This window comes from Rhyacophila brunnea, unplaced genomic scaffold (genome assembly GCF_057557595.1).
Source record: "Rhyacophila brunnea isolate RB1 unplaced genomic scaffold, BYU_Rbru_1.0 scaffold_15, whole genome shotgun sequence".
Taxonomy (NCBI): Eukaryota; Metazoa; Arthropoda; class Insecta; order Trichoptera; family Rhyacophilidae; genus Rhyacophila; species Rhyacophila brunnea.
This window is the reverse complement of record NW_028232806.1, coordinates 34,135,896-34,158,616: the sequence shown is the minus strand read 5'-3', so window position 1 is coordinate 34,158,616 and position 22,721 is coordinate 34,135,896. Positions and strand designations below refer to the sequence as shown.

At 32.8% G+C, this 22,721-nt stretch overlaps 1 protein-coding gene across 1 annotated transcript in view; it reads right to left on the bottom strand.

The window, feature by feature from the left end:
* The window catches only part of tup (LIM1_Isl and LIM2_Isl domain-containing protein tup), a 109,139-nt gene extending 87,007 nt beyond the window's left edge, over nt 1-22,132 (bottom strand). Inside the window, exon 1 of the mRNA XM_085942909.1 lies at nt 22,024-22,132. Within this exon, the coding sequence (XP_085799035.1) occupies nt 22,024-22,132 (109 nt within the window). The remainder of the gene's footprint in view (nt 1-22,023) is intronic.
* Between the last annotated feature and the right edge of the window lie 589 nt (nt 22,133-22,721).

The following is a 22,721-nucleotide window of genomic DNA, read 5'->3' as shown; positions in this document are numbered from 1 at the left end:
TTTCGAAGTCATGCTAAAAAAGTAATTTTTTTTTTTTTTTTTTAATAATATTCAAAACATTTATAGCGGAAAATATAAAATCAAAGCGAAATCATGTTTATGTATCTATATGTAGGTACTTATACTTCTATTCAGTGATGCCATCCGTACTATATAATTATAGTACAATACTATAATTTAAATTCCGCGAAAAATCTAAAATACTATACATTTACGCCAAATATACCAAAATACTATAATTTTAAAGGATTCAAGACGAAAAATGTTCCTGTACTATATATTTTTTCGAAATACTATAATTTTTACCCCTTTGTACCTACTATAATAACCATAGAAAAAGATGGCAACACTGCTTCAATTGTTCTTGCAATCGACGACATATCAGCCTGATACGAGTATAAATAGTCGCGCAAATAACATGAAACAGAAAACCTCAAACAAAAATTAGTGTGTTAAGTATTAAATGTTTTTATACTTATTTTCTTTCATTTTTTATAAGTACATATATTTAATAAGCATTATAGTTATCTACCAATACATATAATTATGTGTTACTCCTAAAAAGGAACTGTACGCGCTACGAATTTAAAAAAATCGGCTTATTTTGGCAAGCCGATCGAAACCTACTTCCCATCCATGTTTTAGTCTCTAGTTTGTATTTGCTCTAGTGCATGAACTAAAGAACTAGGAAAACTCCATTTTTCGATAGGTAATAAAAACAACTCTGTTCGAGTTATAAGTGAATATTACAATTTTATTGAACTCCGTGAACTCGAATGTAATCTTATGTATTAACTAAAATAAAACGGAATAGATATGCACAGATGTAAATAGAGGTAGGTACCTACTTAGGTATAATAGGTGGTCGACTAATTTATAAATGTATCTGTAAGTATATAAGTATTTCTAGAATAAGAGCAAATCAAGCAGAAATCAGGTAAATCTAATAAAAATGATATCGTATTTGTTAATTGAAATGGCGTTTACATGACAGAACTCTAATAAGCGATAATTTTACTCTATTTCGTTAGTTACTACGTTATAGTAGATCGTTGCAAGCATGGGCTCCACATCTTGAAGCGGGCCCCCAGGCTAGGATCTTTGGTGGGCCCCCCCACCGATCGCAAAGGATAAAGGCAGTGTGACGCTCTACAGTCCATAATACAGACAAAACGATGATGAGCATAATATGATGTACGCGGTAAAATTAATGTGTATATTTTATGTTTTTTTTGTATATTTTAATACATATACGTATCCAATTGAATTATGGAGTTGTCGAGAATCGATACACAATTAAAAATTGTATCGTACAACCACATTTCAAAATTGATTATACCACTCAAATCATATTTATAGGTTAATAAACAAGAAACTATGCATACTTTGGTCACATCGTGGATCCTCCGGAGAGATATCAACTTCTGCATCCTTATCATTCATGGGAATATTTCCAGTAAGTAAGGTCCTGGTAAAAGGTGAATGTTCTGGCTCAATATCTTCAGAGACTGGTTTGAGCTCAGCACTCCCTATTTAGAGGGAGGAATGGTCAAACTCGTCGCCAACGTCTCATAAAGAATTAGGAACGAAAAGATGAAGAATGAACGGTGGAAGATTTGGATGTTAATGTTTCAGACAAATGTCACGATGAACCATTGTGTTACGTAAACACCTAAGATAATAATTTTAATCAACGGTGTATCGAACATGTGTCCATAGATGGTAGTATCTAGTATCTACTATCTATATAGAGTATATAGGTGCATATGCGTATGACGAAATATTATTAACCGAAAAAAAGAAGGAAAAAGTATAAACAATAATAAAACGTAAAAAAGGTAAGTAAGTAGGTATCTATTATTAAAAATTCAAAAATAAACCTAATTAAAATTTCATTATGGTTTATGTAGATACCTACGACACCCACGGTGGCCGCGTGGCTTAAGCGTTGGACTATCATGCCGTGGGTCTCAGGTTCGAATCCTGTGTCTGGCAAGTACACATATTGTTTTTCAATTTGTGTGAGTCAGGGTATGGACCTATTAGGTTGAGCAAGTGGCTGACATCCATTTCTCGTAAAAAAAAAATCTGTTAATACAAACCTCTACTCTGTGGAGGCCCATATGATCCTATTAAGATCGGACATGGTCGGGAAAAAAAGATACCTAATTGAAAAAAAAATATTGTGTACCTACATGTACAATTTTCAATTTCAATTAATTTTTTTAACATATTGTGGGAATTACAAATTATAAGTTTAAGACGTTCACAACATGATATTATGAAACATTATTATAAAGAAGAATAGTAATAAAAACGATAAAAATGAAAATATAGAAAGAGAACACAATTAATTACAACGTTTTTATTAGGTCGCATTCATATTTGTCCGGTGGTCGTTTGTCCGGAACAAAGCTTGCAATCGATTTTTAATTAACTTCCCGACTAGCTAAACCTTTGAAACTTTTAGAATATATCAGAACACGATGCCAATGCATTTTTTTAGCCATCTTTAAGTAGAATTAAATTAACTTTCAGTTAATTCTGTTTTGTATGAAAAGTTATTTCGGAAGAAATACGTAATCCAATCCACTATTATTAGTTGCTAGGAAATTATTAATATATACGTGCGTTACTATGTAAATCAATATGAGTGTCAAAATGACATTTCAGTATTATTTCTATCAAAAACAATTTTTTTTGATCGTTTAAGCTAGTCAAGTCAAGTTTATATGATTCAACAGAAAATTTAAAAACGTTGTATATAAAAAGTTATTTGTAATTATTTTATTATAAACATACAAAAGCATTGAAAATACAATTATAAATCTATAGAAGTTTAAAGAAGTACACCAAGTTTACTAAGGAGACCCTTTTTTAAGAATTTATAAAATAGCATCCACCAACAAAATTCACCTATATCGCAACTATATTGTTTTATTCCACATTTTGACACTAACATCTTGTGAACATCAGGGTACGATAATCCTGTACTAATCTTTTCCTTATCACAGATAAATAATATTCATCCAGGTATGTTTGCATTGTCAAGATATATAAAATGCAAGAATATTAAAAAAAAAATACAATTCATGTTTAACGGCACATTTTTCAGGTTAACATTATATTTTCCGGAATGATAAATCGGCAATATAAATTTTCTGCGATGCCCATTTTCCTTAATGACGTAAGCACGTAAATATTTACCTTTATAACCTGTATTAGTTGCAAAGTCTGTTAACTCTACTCAATGTACATACCCAGTGACGTTCCGTAGGGGTAGGCAGATTGAGCGTCGCTTGGGGGTGGCAAATCGAGGAAAATCATTTGGAATATATAGAAATAGCTAACTAAACTTAGTAATAACGAAAATATCTTTCCATTAAAAAATTCAACTCACTTGCTTTGTCGGGTTTGCGATATCTAGTTTACTTCCGTTGCCCTTCGACGTCCTTGGTAACCAGAAACGACACGTGCATATTTGCGAATGATTCGTCTGATATTTTGTTAGTAATGTATCCATAAAACACATTTCGTAGATATTTGACTCATGAAAGGATGATAAAGATAAAGTGTAAAAAGGTGAGGCGGCATTTTATCTAGGGACGTCACTGTACATACCTGCATCAATTTAAGATTGTTTACTACATTGCTACGTTTTATATATTCTAGAGATAAATATCATAGTTACTTTATTACGAATATCTTATAATGCCTACATTATTGGTAGTTAAGTTTCTTATTACCTAAGTATTTACCTGCATACCTATGTGTAAATTAATATTACATACCGAAGGTTATAACATCAATATTTTTTATTGTTACTATGTGTCTTAACACAGAAGTAGGCGATTAGGTACTTTTAATGATTTGTACTTACAGCAGTTCAAGAATATTTTATTATAGGTAAAATTAATAAAAAGTTAGTAGGGGAAGGTCGCGATCATTGGACCAGTGCTTTCATTGGACCACGTAGGTATATCAGAAATAAAAGATGTTAGAAACCATCAGTGACCTCACAAAGCAAGCTTTCCATGCCTCTTTCGCGCCTCTTTTTTTTCAGTCTCATCTTGGACGTGGTAAATGAGTCACATTCGTTGGTGTGTTCATCGTGCTTAAAATATAACAATCAGGTAAAACTAAAACGAATGTAAGTATGATTCCATTAACTATATTTGGTTGAACTTACATCAATTATATAAGGTAATTTATTACTATTTGCAACTATGATAATAGTTGTTACGTTATTACTTTGGTTTTTTTGTGAAACTTGTTTTTGTGACAGCACCCGTAGTTGCTATCATTGGACCATGGGTAACATTTACCATTGGACCGGTCCAATCATAGGAACGATTTTATAACATTTTTCACATTATATTCTTTTTGCATTCCTGAATGGCGAAGAGAGGGAATTACTATACCTGGAATGAGCCCAGCATGTAATTGGCATTACAGGCATTAAGGAAAAAAGGAGTAGGTTTGAACGAGGCAAGTCGAATTCTTGGAGTTCCTAAAGCGACACTGAAACGAAGACTAGATGGAAGCAATTAAAAAGCCAAAGAAGAAATTCAGATAGTTGGTTCCGAAGGTGATCTACCATTAGAATTAGAGACAGAGCTTTGCGAACACATTTTCGAGCTTGAAAGTTGTTTGTATGGTATCACTCCAGTAGATGTCAGGCGATTTGCATTTCAATTAGCTGAGCAAAATAATATAAAGAATAGATTTAATAAAGAAAAGCGAATTGCGGGAAAGAAATGGTATTACGGGTTTATGAACCGGTGTCCGAACTTGAGCCTACGACAACCGAGAGCTACTTCATTCAACAGAGCTACCGGATTTAATCAATCTACAGTTAAAGATTTTTTTGATAAACTTCAGACATCTATGGATATGCATGACATTAACGATGGTCGGCGTGTATTCAACATTGATGAAACGGGTCTCTCCAACGTGCAGAGAAAACCTAGAAAATTTTTGGCATTGAAGGGTAAGCACCAAGTTGGAGCAATCACTAGTGGAGAACGTGGCAACGACCACAGCTGTATGCTGTGCCAATGCTGCTGGCTTATTCGTTCCTCCGCTTATCATATTTAAACGGAAGAGAGCAAAGGATGAATTGAAAGATGGAGCACCACCTGGTTCAATATTTGCTTTCAACCCAGACGGAATTGACATCGAATTGACAAGTGTCAAGACGCCGAAACAAAAGGAGAAAAAGTCAAAAAAGACTCAAATCAAAAATCAAAAATGCAATAAAGATATTGAGAAATGGTTTTGCAAAATCAGCCTCCAGTGTTCCGTAGAGGATATGATACAATGCCTAATGTGTCAAGCCTGGATCCACGAAGTCTGCGCTTGCGTTAGTAAAGGTATACAAAATATATTTGTCCTATATGCAAAACATAAATAATAATTATCTACATGTATTATTATTACTATTATAATATACGATACCTACTATTATTAAATGTACTTTTGTTTCATTGTTATAAAATATTATTATAAATCACCTTGATTGGACCACGTGTGTAAATTATTATTATTTTTTCAAAGTCCAATGATGGAAACCTAGTGGTCCAATCAAGGAGTATGAGGTCCAAAGACGGCAACAAACAAAAATTTGGTTTTCTTGTTAAATCTCGAAAATGGTTAATTTTATTGGACTGATGCTAAGTGTATACATAATAAAGTAAATAATACATTGAAATCAACAATTTGTTTTATTTTATCAATAATATTTGATGAGTTACACCATCACAAAGTTAAGTGGTCCAATCATAGCAACCTTACCCTACCTAGATACCTATCGTTATATCGTGGGTTTCTATTTACCTACTTATTGCTACTAAAGGTTTAGTATAATCTCGCAACTAAAATTAAATAGACATTTTACGCTCACTGATAGGCACGTAGGTATGCCTATCTATTATAATAATATATTATATTGCAGTGGCAAAGGGTGAAGTTAGGGTGTGAAAATCTGTCATAAAAAGTAGCTTTGTAAGTCAAACGTAGGTAGGTATGTGATTTCAAGACAACAATGTATGTATAATGTTCAATGAAATCAAATTTCGGACACTTACACATTACGCCCAGAAAGACCAACATAATAATAAGATAAATTATATGGCCGGGGTGTAAAGCACATTAGTCATGAAATTGCATTTTTCGTTTTATTGACGATTCAAAAAGTCAATAGCATTCTATATAATAATATGTGTGTGTTTAAGCAAATATTATTATGTATGTCGTCAGACTCGGGATTCGAACCCGAAACCAATGAATTTAGTTACGTTATCGCTTCCTCATCCACTCAGCAGGGGGCATAGTTTTTATTTATGTTTGATTATTTCGATATAGTATTGAGTTGAAATCCATTTTAGTGTTGGTACCAAATCCTATGATATTGAGTTATTAATTATGTTGTATGCTGTATTGGAATATATACTTATTTCCAGAACTAACTACGATAATGTAGTAGAGAACTACGGTGTCTACAGTCTACATAATTATTATCATAGTTCATTCTGATGGGCGTACTACAGCTAAAAATGATTCAAATATTCATTATAATAGAGTTCTACCACAAAACAATCAGTTCAATTAATCAAATAAAGTATAATATATCGGGCTATTTTTACATTAATTTCAGATATTTTCGACATGATAGAAATAAAATTTTACAATACAATAAAATTATTATTTCTTAGGTTTTCTCGTTTGACCTACCGTTGAAGTCTTTTAAAAACAATAAGAGAAAGTCGTGGAATAATATTGAGATTTTACATAAGATTTATTGAAATAGCCAACAATATATTTATGTAGGTCTGGAAATATGATGGAATCTTCCATACTTTATTGGTGGGGAGGTAAATATGTTTACAGTTGGTATTAATGTCTAACAGTGGCGAAGGGTGGAGGTAGGCTGTTAAGTTAACGGCAGTGCAAATGCCATTAAATCAAACTTAAATTAATTTAGATATTTTATAGATAGAATATTTTTTTTACCGATTATGGTTTGGTTAGGCATGGCTTAATGAATTTTAAAAAAATAACCAATGTCATCTGTATTATGTAGGTAGGTTAATTCAACGAAAACAAATAAGTACATATGACTGAAAAATGTGCACTATTTTTGTCCAACCGCCCATAGCGTACCTAAACTATTATGGTTTGGTTTAGGCAAAGTTTAAGTGAATTTTAAAAACTAACCACACTATCTATCAGCACTAAATTGTATTCTTAGTTCAATGAAAACAAATACCTACCTACTTATGTTTGACTAACAAAATTTAGTGCGGACTATTTATTTCGAATCTTAACAGCCTACCTCCACCCGCCACCCTTCGCCACTGATATCTTATACGTTGACATTGTTAGTTAGAATTTTAACATCTTTGAAATATGCAGTAGGAATTTCTAATTAAAATTATTGCTGTATCTCTGTTGACGTCATAGCAGAGATATTTGTTTGTGCTCTGGCCTCATTATACATTGTCTCATTAGACTTTGGCTACTTTTGCTTATGCGTATTGCCGTTAGTATGCTTACAACTTACTGATATCTTCTACCTTAGGGAATGTATTCTTATAAATGTATACCTACCAACCTCTCGTACTTATGCTCTGACCGGAGCGGATAGATAAATATGGGAAAAAATAAGCATCGTGGCATAGAGGTATAAATCGTGGTATAAAAAGTAAATAGTTCGCGCATCCTCAAAGGGGAACGTAAGGCAGGTGAGAGAAGAGTGAAGAGAGATGAGGCAGGAAGGTAAAGTGAAGAGAGATGAGGCAGGAAGGTAAAGTGAAGTACCTAACTTAAAATAAAGTAAAGTAAAGAAGTGAAGAAGCAGTCGGTATTTAGGGCCCGAAACTTCGCGGGGATATGTTAATTCCGCCTTTCAGGTTGCCGCGCAACTAATAACAATATGTTCTCAAACTGTGGCTAGTTAGAAGAGACCCATTCATACATTAAAATCATCTAATCAGCGCTTAATTTAGATATATTATGTTATAAGGGGTAATTCATAAATGTCGTCACGCGATTTTTAGTGATTTACCACCCCTCTTCCTATCGTCACAGTTAAGAGCATACATAAGTGAAACGGCAAATAATTGTCAACAATAGGTGGAACGAAATTTCGCAGTCGTCGACAATCGGAGACTGAAAGTCGACGTGTGAGCACGTCAATTTGTTTTGTGATGGCGTCGGAGGAATATATTGTTAAGTCGTGTAAAGATGACTAAAAAACGTTCCGCATGTACCTACCTACTTGAAAAAGAAAACATGCCAATGATTAATGAATATACTATTATTATTACGAATATAATAATAAACATGACATTAAAAGGACGCATGTTGAATTTTTATGACAGATTATATTTCGTTCGGCTCGCGTCATTTGCACAATCCGCGCATCGCATAATCACGATCTTTTTAGACCATGCCTCGGCTGAAGTAGTCTTAATCATGAAATTTTCCACACATTTGACTAAATAAATACACATTTTAACACCCCACGACTCATTAAACACTTAGGATTCTCTGAAATTAATGAATTTTTTATGCTTTGTTGGTTTTGTAACCAAACCTAACACAACCTAACCTATTCCCGTTTACCTCATTCATAACAAATTGGCACATTATATCAGACATCCTTCTCAGTGGTTACCTAGCAGTGGCGAAGGGTGGAGGTAGACTTTTAAGATCAGCCAAAAATAGTGCACACAAAACTTGGTCAGTTATATGTATTGGTTTTCATTGAAGTAAGACTACAATCTACAGTCGGTGTTTTGACAGAATTAAGCCATACAAAACTAAGCCATAATAAATAATAGTCAAAAAATACTCATCTCTCTATAAAATATCTAAAAGTATGCAATTAAATACAATGACATTGTTATCTATTATAGTTTGGTTTAATTAATTAAAAAAAAAATGAACCAATAATATGTGTAGGTAGAGTCTGTATTCTTTAAACTGACGTACACGTCACACGGAAAGCATTGTGCCATCGCGTTCAACTGTTCATGTTTTCAATGGGAGGGAACGAGATGGATGGTGAAGCGGGGGGAAACCGGCACGCCAGCTTATAGAAGACAGATTCTAATATGTATTCTCAATCCAACGAAAACAAATAGAAATACGTATGAATGAAAAATTGTGCACAATTTTGTCGTATCGCCGAAAATTTACCAAAACCATCATGGTTTGGTTTGAGCGAGGCTTAATTGATTTTAAAAAACTAACCAATACCTACCATCTATAAAATTGTAGTATTAGTTCAATAAAAACAAATACGTATGACTAACAAAGTGTATTGTGCACTATTTTGGGCGTATTATAACAGCCAACCTCCACCCTTCGCCACTGTTAGGTACCTATATATCTTCTTTAATTTTAATTACTAGAAATATTTCCTAAGTAATAGTAACAAAAATAAAGCTTGAAAACGCTTTGCAAAGCTCTGCGCCACACGGAGGTCCGCAGGCGGACGATACCCGACATAACCTCACTTTCGGTGACCCGTACTTAAATCTCTGCGCACACTCTGCGATGCCAAAAAATGTTTATACCCAAAAAACCAACACAGACCCAATAAAATGAAAATTCCAACACTGTTAATAATACTTATGAGACTGCAAATATTTCGGCAGGCCGCAAAAGAATATTAGGGTGCCTAACTATAAATCTATATGGAGAAAATTATTTATTCATGCATGCACTGATTGATTTTTTCGATTAATTCCAACTACCAACGTACGAATCGATCTAGTATCTAATAATTACAAGATAAAAATAACTTTTTATATACCACGTTTTTAAATTTTCTGTTGAATCATATAAACTTGACAATTTTATGTAAGTATTATTAATTTAGGACAAATAAAACCATTGTCAACAAATCATTTTCTGCAACAAACAAATATAGAATACTGAAATGTAATTTTGATTTCCATAGTAACGCACGTATATATTAATAATTTAGTTGCTAGGACCACTCCCTTAGCAACCAAGATTAGTGGATTGGATTACGGATTTCTTCCGAAATAACTTTTCATACAAAATAGAATTAACTGAAAATGAATTCAATTCTACTAAAATTCGGCCAAAAGTATTAAAAGAATGCATTGGTATCGTGTTCTGATATATTCTAAAAGTTTCAAATGTCTAGCTAGTCGGGGAGTTAGTTAAACATCGATTGCAAGATTTGTACTGGATAAACAACCACCGGACAAACAAGAATACGAGCTAAGAAAAACGTGGTAAAAATATCAAAGTAGGTATATCTTTTCTAGATTTACAACATCATGTAATTAAAACAAATTAGGTATAAATATTATTGGAGATAATAATGACATACACTACAAGTTCGTGCCTATCTGCTTGATTGGTTATGTTATGGGCTCAATTAATATTAGCTGCAGGGATTTTGTTTAATAAATGTTTGACAAGTTTAAGATTTTAGTCAAATTTATTTTATTCAACGAATAATTCACAAGATTTTAAGAATGTACCATTCTAATTATTAAACATACATAATTTTTGAAAACACTCATAAGAAAATAATATAACCAATAGAAAAAATCTTTTTTGAAAAAAGTAAGAGACCTGGCAGGATCGAACCTGCGTCTCGTGGGTATCGCGCCCTGTGTATTACCACTTCAGTTCGATTCCCGGTTCGGCATCACTTTTTTGTTGTCGTAGGTACCTACCTAAAAGATCTATTTTGTGCATGTTTTCTTTTTTAGTAAATTTTATCAAAGTAGAATACTGAAGATGAAATAAATTTTAAATTCAAATCCCATAAATATGACTGTCCAAAACGTTTTTTCACTATACAGATCCACCAATATAACTTGTACACTTAGTGAGGGCGCCACATACCAACATTTGACAATTATCATTTCATGCACGGCTGCATATTATACATACCTAAATGGCGGGTGGAGATGGGGTAACTCAAATCATATCATTTCATACTTTTTACAACGTTTTTATTAGCTCGTATTCTTATTTGTCCGGTGGTTGTTTATGCAGTACAAATCTTGCAATCGATATTTAACTAACTTCCCAACTAGCTAGACATTTGAAACTTTTAGAATATGAATATATCACGCGATATCAAACACGATGCCAATGCATTCTTTTAACACTTTTAGCCATCGTTAAGTAGAATTGAATTCATTTTCAGTTAATTTTGTTTTGTATGAAAAGTTATTTCGGAAGAAATCCGTAATCCAATCCACTATTATTGGTTGCTAGGGGTCTGAGGTCCTAGCAACTGAATTATTGATATATACTTGCGTTACTATGGAAATCAAAATGAAATTTCAGTACAATTTTTTGATCGTTTAAGCTAGTCAAGTCAAGTTTATATGATTCAACAGAAAATTTAAAAACGTTGTTTTTAAAATTTCTTTTTATCTTGTAATTATTTATACTGAGATGAGCTTAGTTCTAAATTCGAACTCCTGACGACTTATGGCGGTATATCTAGCCATACTTTACCATAGCCCACCTTTCTTCAAAAGGCACCCTTCGCCATTAATTCCTACTTATTTAGGTAAGTACTTTGTATTTTATAAAATTATCATACTACCTAATTTAATAATTGTGCTATGTATTGGTATACTTAACTACCTACTAGTTTAAGTTAATATTATTACTTTATGTTATATATTTTATGTATGTACCTACTTTAAGTAGGTATATAAAACGTTAAAAGTAATAAACTACATAGGTACAATATTATATATAGATACAAAAGCTGCATAAGTTTCATATCAAATTACTTAACATATTATTTCAAAATAGGTCCAAAGCTTCCGTGATATTGTTAATCCTAGAGGGCCGTGGTATGGCGGGATTAGGCCCCGGACACTTCACGCGACAGTCGACAGGTAATCCACACAACCTGTCAACCTAATTCCAGGTGTCGCCCCGGTACAAAACGCGGCAGAAAAAAAACAGAAAAATCCAAAAACAAAACATTAAACCCGAAAATGTATGGCGCCAACCTTTACGAAGATCTTTTATCGGACTTGTTCTGGCAGGGTTGGAGTAATAGTCTGATTTAGTTGATTAGATTTTTTTGGCGAAAACTGGCTACAGTTTTCCCGACAAATGTTAATTTTCAAGTTACACTATGCAAAATAGATCTACCTACATAGAACAAAATACCTACATTCCACATGTTTTTTTTCATTTTGTATAAAATTCCAACCCGTAGTGGTCGAATAAATTTGTGTTTATTTGAAACTAGAGCATGGATCTAACATTTTAACAGATTGATCAAGTGGCTAACAACACCCAGTTCTCGGGAGAAAATATCTTTAGGATTGTATAGAAAATGAAAAAAAATATGGCTGTAGTCAATGGTTGTAGTACAAGATTTCCATTTATTACACTTAAATAACTTGCCTCATGCACTTGACAATGACTTGAATTGACTTGAACATGACAAAACATGCCATGCAATCCCGTGTCATGCAAAATTTTATACCTATACTATTTTCAAAATAACGGTTTTATATTTCACTTAAAAATTATAGTATTTAATTAATAAAGAGATTCTACAAAAATGAATGTTTTATTTTTCCCCTGGCTGTTCTGTTCGTCTTTCGGCATCTTCCGGCACTGTGAGCAATCACCAAAAGGTAAATACACACTGAGAACGAATAGGTACAGTTAATTCTAACTTACATATATATAAAAAAAAATACAATAAAATAGGTAAAAAATTTATCACCTACCTATTTAAGCCAAGGATCACAATAAAGATATAACAAACATTAATATGAATAATTGAAGTGTTTGTACAAAATCGCTATCACTAATAATACAATCAATCAATAGGCGTATACATCGTCAAAACCCTAAAATAGATCATTAGATTTAGATAATAATCAATAATTATAGGTAGGTACCTACTACATTCAAGCCCGGGTCGCAAAAAACGACTACGGAATAGTACAAAACTTAAATCCATTATTATTTAAAATCAAATTCCATCAAGTATCTACCTACTTACCCTCTGTTGATATTGTTAATAAAACATCTATGCATGTTAATTATTTTCTAAAAAATATGTACTTATGTACCTAGGTATATTTATATTTAGTTGTACCGACAGATCGACATTTTAATGAAATTAAAAAAGAAAACATAGCTGGGTGTTTTGCAGTACCTACTGATTACGAACACATCGTCCAAATTATAATAATATAAAGGGATTTCATCAGAATGCTCTGATAATTCGTTTATGCTTAGGTATAGTCTAAAACATTTCAGATACCTATTATATGTAAAACAAACAAGTTAATTCTCATTATAGGTACCTACGTTTTGTCAGATTAATATACTTAAATGTAATATGGCTCCACCCCATTGCTTAGTAACTTAGTTCATGGTCTTTAGAGGGTGTAAATGAATTCCTCGTTCTTCGGGTCTCATTGATCTCTTTTTGTTGATCCTCCGCGGGGACATTATTTAGAACGGCGCCTTATGATCCGGGAACAAGGATACCGTCTACAACTCTACAGCGAGAAAACCGGCACGCCTGTGTTCAAATCCCGCTCATGTAGGTAAATATAAAACATAGTCTAGGTGCATAGCGAAGGATAATGATGGGTTATATGAAATAAACACACTGGTAATTTACCTACTATTCTATCATTCAATATAATATCTTCCATCATTCAATCAATAATACTTACACAATAATTCTAACATTCAATCAACAGTAAAATTCCTTTTTATGTGACATTTATAACAAATTCGGATGACAACGGAGATTTTCAATATATTTTGAGCATATCTTGCGTTTATATTTAAGAAAATACATAATTCAAATTAATTGCTTAATTTTATACCATCAGTGAGCTTTTGAAATTTCATCGGTTTTTGTGTATGTACAACCTATTCATCAGTAGTTATGTCGGATTATCTTCTTATTTCCCGTAAATACCTAACAAGGTGTGCTTTCTCCACAGCCTACCTGTTTCCAAAAGTCACCCTTCGCCACTGGTTCACAGACGTGGACAACTCGTCGATAACCGGAAGTCGTTGCAGTCGGAGTGCGGTTAAAAAGATGAGGGGCTTATTAGTTCACAGTAATAACACGTTGACAAGAAGATCTTGTTCGACAGTAGGTAGGTACCTATTAGCCATTAATATAGAGGAATCATTATTAAATTCAAGACATTTCCATGAAGTGGGGGGAAGGGCGAATGGGTGGACAAACAGATATGTAACAGGGAGGGAACTCAGAAATAATGGAACTGAAATACTTAACGAGTGTGGAGAAGCAGGCAACCAATCTCGAGTGTGGAAGAATACGGGATAAACTTAAACACGTATCAAGAATACTTCATACGTCGAATATTGACAAATGCTTTTCGGTTTATGAACTGACGCTCATTTAATATTGATTTATTAAAGGTTGTAACACACACAATTGCACGTTTATAATGCGTGGTTCATTTTCGTATGACACTCACACATTCAAAACCCTGCGTCAAAATATACTGTATTGGGATATTTATAGCCTATTGGAATTCTATTTATTAATATGTTAAGTGTTAACAGGATATCGACTTTAGAAGTGAAAAAGGGATAAACCCTCAGTTTTTTTCAAAATAGATTTTTTGCATAATTATGTTGTATTTACACGACTAAATACACGTTGTGTCCAAAAGATGTAAGTTGAAAATGCTGATTTATTTTCTAAATTTAGCTAGCAACTTAACAAAGTGACTTGGGAAAATCGACTTAATCATCATTTATTACATTTGTGTGGATTACGCTCTTTTTCCTTTCCAAAATCCATATATGGGTGAATCGGTATGATGGTTTTGTCTAATTTCTCTCTAATTCAATTTCGTACACGTGTTTTCAGTTTTCGTATAAATCATCGGACACAATTTGCAACAATATTATCGTAAGAACGTATTCAGCTTTTATCATTTTAATATAAAAACATAGGTAAGAAGTTAGGTGGTTAGGCAGGTATACCTACATTACCTACCGCGAATATTCAAACAAATCAGGTGAAAACCGGCGCAACCGGGCCTCGAGCCAGTGATATCGAGCACATCAGTTCAAATGCCGCCACATTAGTACCTACCTATCTATATCAGGACTGACCGGATGACCCAAGAATCGGGATAATGAGTAAAATAATACAGAATAAACTCGAACATGAAGCAGTCGAATACGTTTTGGACACTGTGTAGTTAGTTTGTTATATTGACACTTTTTAGAGTTATAAATCAGTTTAGTATCAGTTTGTTTATTAAATTAATGTCGGTATAAGTGGGTTTACCAGCCAGGCGGGAACCACGCTAATTTTCATAGACTATTTTGGGAAAATTCAAGAATGAAAACCTAACCTAACCTAAACTAACAAATAATCCAGTGTATAAGCTATTTTAAAAAATTGTTTGACGCTTGCTTCCTGTAAACCGGCAAGAACCGTAATTTCTTGTACCTGATTAGGAGTGTGTACCTATCACTTAAATAATATATACCTACCTAATAGGAATTAGTAGCGAAGGGAGCCTATTCAAGACAATATGTAGGCTGTGGTAGGTAACTGAAAAAAAGCCATATTTACAGGACTTTTAAATTTTCTATTTTATTTAAAAAAAAGTTTACCTTTTTATAATCTAAGTAATAGATATTACACGAAAAAAAGACAACATATTGCAATAAAAAAGTAAAACTCAACCGTAAAACATTGAGTCAAACACGCTTAAATTATTGTATTAAACCAATATTTACAAAAATTGCTCGGATATAAGCACGTTAGGCTAAAATACCTACAGCATTGGGACACATGATAGTATGACACTGATTTTCGCATTGTACGTGTGTGTTTTTTACAATGCACGTTTTTTTATTATTTAGTGCCATAGCTTGTTACGTACCTACGTATTAATGCCATTTGTCGGTCTAGTTAGGCAAGCGGGCATTCAATTTATTATATCTACAGACAGATGTCGTTGGTAAATTATAATATTTTTGCAGAATATAAAATAATGTAGTGACCTTAATAATTTTATTTAAATATGGTCCCAATATTGAAAGTCGATTTGATATAAATAAAAAGGATTTCAAGTTATACACATTTATATTTTTATAAAAATCGATGTTTTTTAAAATAGTTATAAAAATATTATTGAATAGTCAAAAATCTCTTGGACGATGCTTATAAAACTTAATAAACTAAATGTGATTGATAAATATGACCATAAAATATATGTAATAATAAGATGGGGTCCTGCACCAAATGCACATTTTATTACATTTTTTTACAAGTTTATCTTTGACTTAAAATAAAAAATATTTTTCTTTTTAATGTTTTCACCTACATTTTAATTTATTAGTTAACACAGTTGAAATAGTAAATACCTAATCAAAAAAAATGTCTCAAATTGCAAGCGTATTTTTTTGCTAGGTGCCTTTGGTAGGTAAAGACATCGCCTTAAAACGTCTCATCCAGCAAAAACAATCAAAATGTTGATATTGATAAAATATTATGGTGCAGATTGTCGCAGTGTAAAGGCAGATAAAAATACAAAATTACAAAACTGCTTTCGGCCTGTTACGGCCGTCAATTAGTAGAATGGCGTTGCCAACACGAGCTATCATTTACGAGCGATCGCAGTCGCCGATCGGTTTTTAGTAAAGCCTCGTAAAACTTTTGTAACTTTCCTACCTATCGCCATATTAAGTATTATACTTGCGCTGCGAGATGAAACAAAAAAATATGTGAACGATAATAAAAGACGGGCGCGACCGCGATGTGTTAACATAAAGATCGGCGATCGATAACGCCGGTAGATAAAGAGTTAAGAGCTTTTAAACATTTACAATCTGAGCACAGTTTGAGAAAAGTTTATTCTGATATTACGAGTCTAGTGGCGGATATCTCACAAACTTCGGGTTAAGATGAGATTAAAATTCCTCCAAAAACAATGCCTCTTAAGTTTAAGACCCTAACTTTATTTTTCACTACATTTAAAAAAATCATAAAATGAGAAATTTCGCTTTCTATACTTACATGGGCCCTTATCGCATGAGAGACCGACAGAGACCGTTTCCGGAAATGTGTACGTATGCTGTTCGCCGTATCACACTTCACCGTGAAATGTAGTAAGTATCGGAAATACCTATATGGTCGTATGACGTACCTATAATATTATAGACCATCCAACCACTCCAACCTCTTTCGGTCGTATAGTACCTAGGTACTGAGATGAAATTCATGTCTAAATAAAAAACGGTTCTCGTCGGTTTACATTACAGGAAGCCAGCGGCAAACCAATTTTGAAGATAGCCGAAATACCCACTGGATTTTTTGCTGTGTTAGGTTAGGTTTTCATTCTTGAATTTTACCTAAAACACTGACAAAATACGTAATAAAAACTACCGAAATACAAGAGAAAAACGCTATAGAGATGACGATCATCTCTTTCATATTAGAAAGCTCACTCCGACCTGTGTGTGCTACGGTGAAATGTAATATGTACAATTTAAATGTAACCGAGAGACAGTGTAGTTATTATCACTATTGCGGATGTCTCGCAACAGTTAATAAAATCCACTAGACAATTACGAATATAAATCGAAGGTAAATTTGTAATAGTTACCCTACAGAAAATATTTGATGAAAAATATGCTTTCGCTGAAGGTTTACCATTACAAATCAAGTTATCAGATGGATTTATTAACAATTCAGAGTTTTGATTTATTACCTATCAATAAGTAGGTACTAACAGGGGCGGCTAGGTTCTTGGGGACCATCCCCACATCATTATAATGTCAAAAATACATGTCAAATATTTTTATTATTGTCATAATATAGGTAGATACCTACTTAATCACATGATTAAATGAAATATTTAATTTATTTTAGCCATCTAAACCCATCGCAATTTTATAGGGATATTTGTTATTATACAAATAGATAAAGCAATTATTGTAAATTATGTGATAACATAATGATTATTACGCGGTATTAAAATAATTAGTTAAATTAAAACGCCCGACTTCACGGTGACACCTATGTACAAATTAAGAAAGCTATGGCATGTATTTTCTCTTCCTACAAAGGATGCGAATGCGCTAGCGTTAGTATACGCATACTGGGGAGCGAATCAAATGACCCTAGGTGAATAAAAACGCTCGCTGCATGTGGATGTTGAAAACTTATAATGGTAAGTTTATAATAATCATTATTATTATTTAAGTAATTTTTTTTAAGCACGCTCTTTAGAAGTGATTAAGTAACGACTTAGATAATCATATTATTTATTCTGAAAAATTACTCATTTCCTCATTAATAAAATCATATTATTATAAGTAGATTGATACATAATGTATATGGTAGGTATGTATATTTAATAGTGAATGGCTAAACCCCACCACCTATAAAGTCGTCGAGCCGCCACTGAGTACTAAGGTTAGATTATTTTGTTCTTTTTCATTATAAAGCTTCCAAGAATATAATGTGCTAGATTTAGTGGAAATACTATAAGTAGATAATGTATGCGCCTGTGATGGACGAATGATAGCGTGTCCGCGTATGAAGTCACGGGTCTCAGGTTCGAATCCCTTGTCAGGTAAATTCAAACAGCGTATAGGTAGGTAGATTGAATATAATTTTCATATATTAATATTGAATAATCTAGATAAGTATAATTTAATGTCGTGTTTTATTTTAATTAATGAGTAGGTATATTTAAAAATAATTACAAGATAAAAAGAACTTTTTATATAGTACCTACGTAGGTACTACGTTTTTAAATTTTCTGTTGAATTATTATGCTCAATATGCTCAAACTTGTACTTGATATGAAGTAAATAAAAAACAAACAAACATAGAATACTGAAATGTCATTTTGATTTCCATAGTAACGCATGTATAAATATATTAATAATTTAGTTGCTAGGACCACCCACTTAGCAACCAATAATAGTGGATTGGATTACGGATTTCTTCCGAAACAACTTTTCATACAAAACAGAATTAACTGAAAGTGAATTCAATTCTACTTAAAGATGGCTAAAAGTAGTAAAAGAATGCATTGACATCGTGTTTTGATATTATATTCTAAAAGTTTGAAATGTCTAGCTAGTCGGGAAGTTAGTTAAAAATCGATTGCAAGTTTTGTACTGGATAAACAACCACCGGACAAATAAGAATACGAGCTAATAAAAACGTTGTGATAAATAAATACCTAGGTACCTACACACCAAGGACAGATTCTTCTGGCATATCATTAATTGAAAGTAACGATACGTAGTCGATACCAACTATTAAATGAGTCGCATGAACTGCTAATAGAATCTGACCGATTCTACCGACCTCGTCTAAACAACTTATGTATTTTGATATAGGACATATTATGTCCTATATTATTGGACTATAGGTAGGTAGTGTTTACTTTTATGTGAACAATATTCAAGATTCCTACCTTGGTGGTAGGTTAAACTAATAAATATTATAGATATTTACTTTGATTATCTATTTCTTATTTATTTATTAAAAAAATGAACATACCTACAATTAATTTAAATCGTGGAAACCATCCGAAAAAGAAAGCCGATAAAAATAATTATCATTTTAATTAGAACTTCTTTTTAATTGAATGTATTTTGGTCACTAATGATTATTAGAAGTGCTTAAATGAAATTGTTTTTATCTGAAAAGGGTTGATTGGAAAAAGTTATCTATAAATACATTCCGTCGAGGTAATTTTTAATTGATAATTTACCTGAATTATAAAAAATATATCAGACACAGGTGATTTAAGAATATTTATTTAATAACTTTTGTGTAAACTTAATTGTCGACGCAGGTCATTATGAGTCGGGGCCTATTTTAATGTTCTATTCTATTCTATTCTATTATACTTTAGTCGTTGTTAATTCGAACGAATTTCTATGAGTAGGTAGCAGTGCAAAAATGTCGATGAAGGGCGTTAAGATCCGACATAAATAGTGCACACTAAACTTTGTCATTTATATGTAGGTATTTGTTTTTATTGAATTAAGACTACAATTTGCAGATAGTGTTGATTACTTTTTAAAATTCAATTAAACCAATCCATAATAAATCATCATCATCATCAGGGGCGCGACAACCCGGTGTGGGTCTCGGCCTCCTCCAACAGCTTAAATTCGGTACCCCCAGAACATGGCAGTCACTGGCAGCTCCATCCAACCAGCGAATCTTTGGCCTGCCTTTTCTTCTACGCCCTATTGGATTGCTGGACATCACTCTCTTTGCCGGTTCATTATCAGTTATACGATGCACATGACCTAGCCATCGCAGTCTCCCAATCTTAATTGAATGAACTGCACTGCAATCTTCGTATAGCCCGTAGAGCGCAGCATTATATCTTCTCCTCCAATTGGTGCCGTCCCTGATCGGTCCATATATACGGCGGAGAAATTTTCTTTCGAAAATGTTATGGGCTCGTTCATTTCGCAGAGTTAATGTCCAGGTTTCCGATGCGCAGGTGAGCACTAGCTTTACAAGTCGTCGCTATAGGATTTGTTTCCCGAATATCCATTTTTGTCGAAATCGACATTTTAATGCAGTTCATTTTCTTTTATCGAACTTTACCGAAATAATTTATAAAAACAATATATTTTTATCTAGGAACAGAGATATTTTTTAAAAAAATATCCACAGTGAGTACTTGTAAATAAAACGCATTTTCTGTGCATTTAATGATTTATACCAGTATATCATTCTTGGAATATATTCTGAGATAATGTTGCAATCATACAGTGTAGAAAGAATGATTGATACATCTACTGATATTTAAATATACGACAATGAAATTTGTTTTTCGTGTCCTGTAAAATTGACATTTGGTCTATTCGGGAAACAAATCTTATACCGACGAAGTATTAGTAAAGAGTGCTTTTAGTTCGGCAAGCCATAGTAAAAAATATTTGTCTATCTATAAAATATCTAATATTATTTGCCATTAAATTAAATCAAATAAGTAAATATAATTTTGGTTATTTTATAAATAAAAATAATATTTTTTATTTATATTGATCTAGGGCTTAATGAATTTAAAAAAAACTATCCAACACTATCTGTAATTGGTAATATCCTATATATGAGTACCTTGGTATCAAAGTGGGACAAACGCCACCTCCCACTAAATTCATGTTTTAATTGATTATGGTAGTGCAAGTGATGCTCTTTTCAAAAAATCCACCAAAAGTATCAAAAACGGTAGTTTTCATAGAGATTTTTGAGTTTAAAGTTGGTATGTTATATGAAAAACGGTCACTTTTCACACATGTTTGTGAGTCTCCTGTAAAATTTTGTAAATGGCTTATGTCCTACTTTGATACCAAGGTACTCATATATTCTTAATTCTACAAAAAATACGTATTATGACTGAAAAAGTGTGCACTATTTTTACCACAACTTTTATGATTCGGTTAGGCAGGGTTTGATTGAATTTTAAAAACTAACAAGCACTATCTGCAAATCGTGGTATTAGTTAAATGAAAACAAATACGTATGACTGACAAAGTTGAGTACCTACCTACCTATGCACTAATTTTATTTTGGATCTTAACAACCTCTCTCCACCCTTCGCCACCGGTAGGCAGGGAGTTTATTTTTTACAAACCTGGACAAAATGGCATTATTTACATGCAAAATAAACACATATTATAGAAAATCAAATTTCTACCTTGAAATATAGGTATTAAGCATAAGTACCTAGGTAGGTACTTAACAAAATTTGCATACAAGTTTATTACTAAAAATGAAAGAAGGCAATATTTATTCTGAGTGTCTATGGGCAGCATTTTGCCTAGGGATGTCTCAGTTGAATGCCAATCTACATTCTTCAATATAGCGATACCAGATGGAGCATACAACCCCCGTATATAATAGTACCTCTACCTATAAGTATCATCTGTTTCACAATTATTTTATCACAAGTAATTTGAAAATTTCAGTGCGTTTATACTCACTTGGCAGCAGGTCGCATTCCATGTGGTGCCTCGAGTTGACCAGGAGGGTCGGCTGAACGAGAGCCGCGCGGTGTAGGCTATTTGCCTCCGCGATAGCTATGTTTGTCATCACCATTCACAGGAGGCAGTCACAGTCACCGATAATATTCGAGTCCCACCAACTTTGACAGGGGATTGGCAACCGATTATGATATTTTTTTAAATAATTTATTTTTAATCACTGTGTTTATTTTATGTCGATTGGCTAAAAAATAATTCATTGTTATAATAAAATAATGTGGGATTATTAATTATTATTACAATGATTTAATACCTATTGATGGTGCGATATGCCTTGCAGATGTGAATACATCATAGATTCGAATTATGCAATAATTTAAAAAAATTGCATAGATAGCAGGTACGTAATTAAAATTACATACACTTACACATGTACTACTTAAGTATATTAAAAGCTACATAGTATATAAGTACGTATGTAGGTACCTACCTAGGTATCTGTGGCTATCTAACAACATCTGAAATTTGTACCTATTCCTAGCTTAAAGAAAACAAATAAGTAGGTACTCATGACTGAAAAAGTTTGCACTAGGTATGTTTGTCGGATCTCCACAGCCTACCTTAACTCATATCTTTGGTTGAGGTAGCGTTTAGTTAAATTTTAAAAACTGATTAACCGTCTGCAATTTGTATCTACC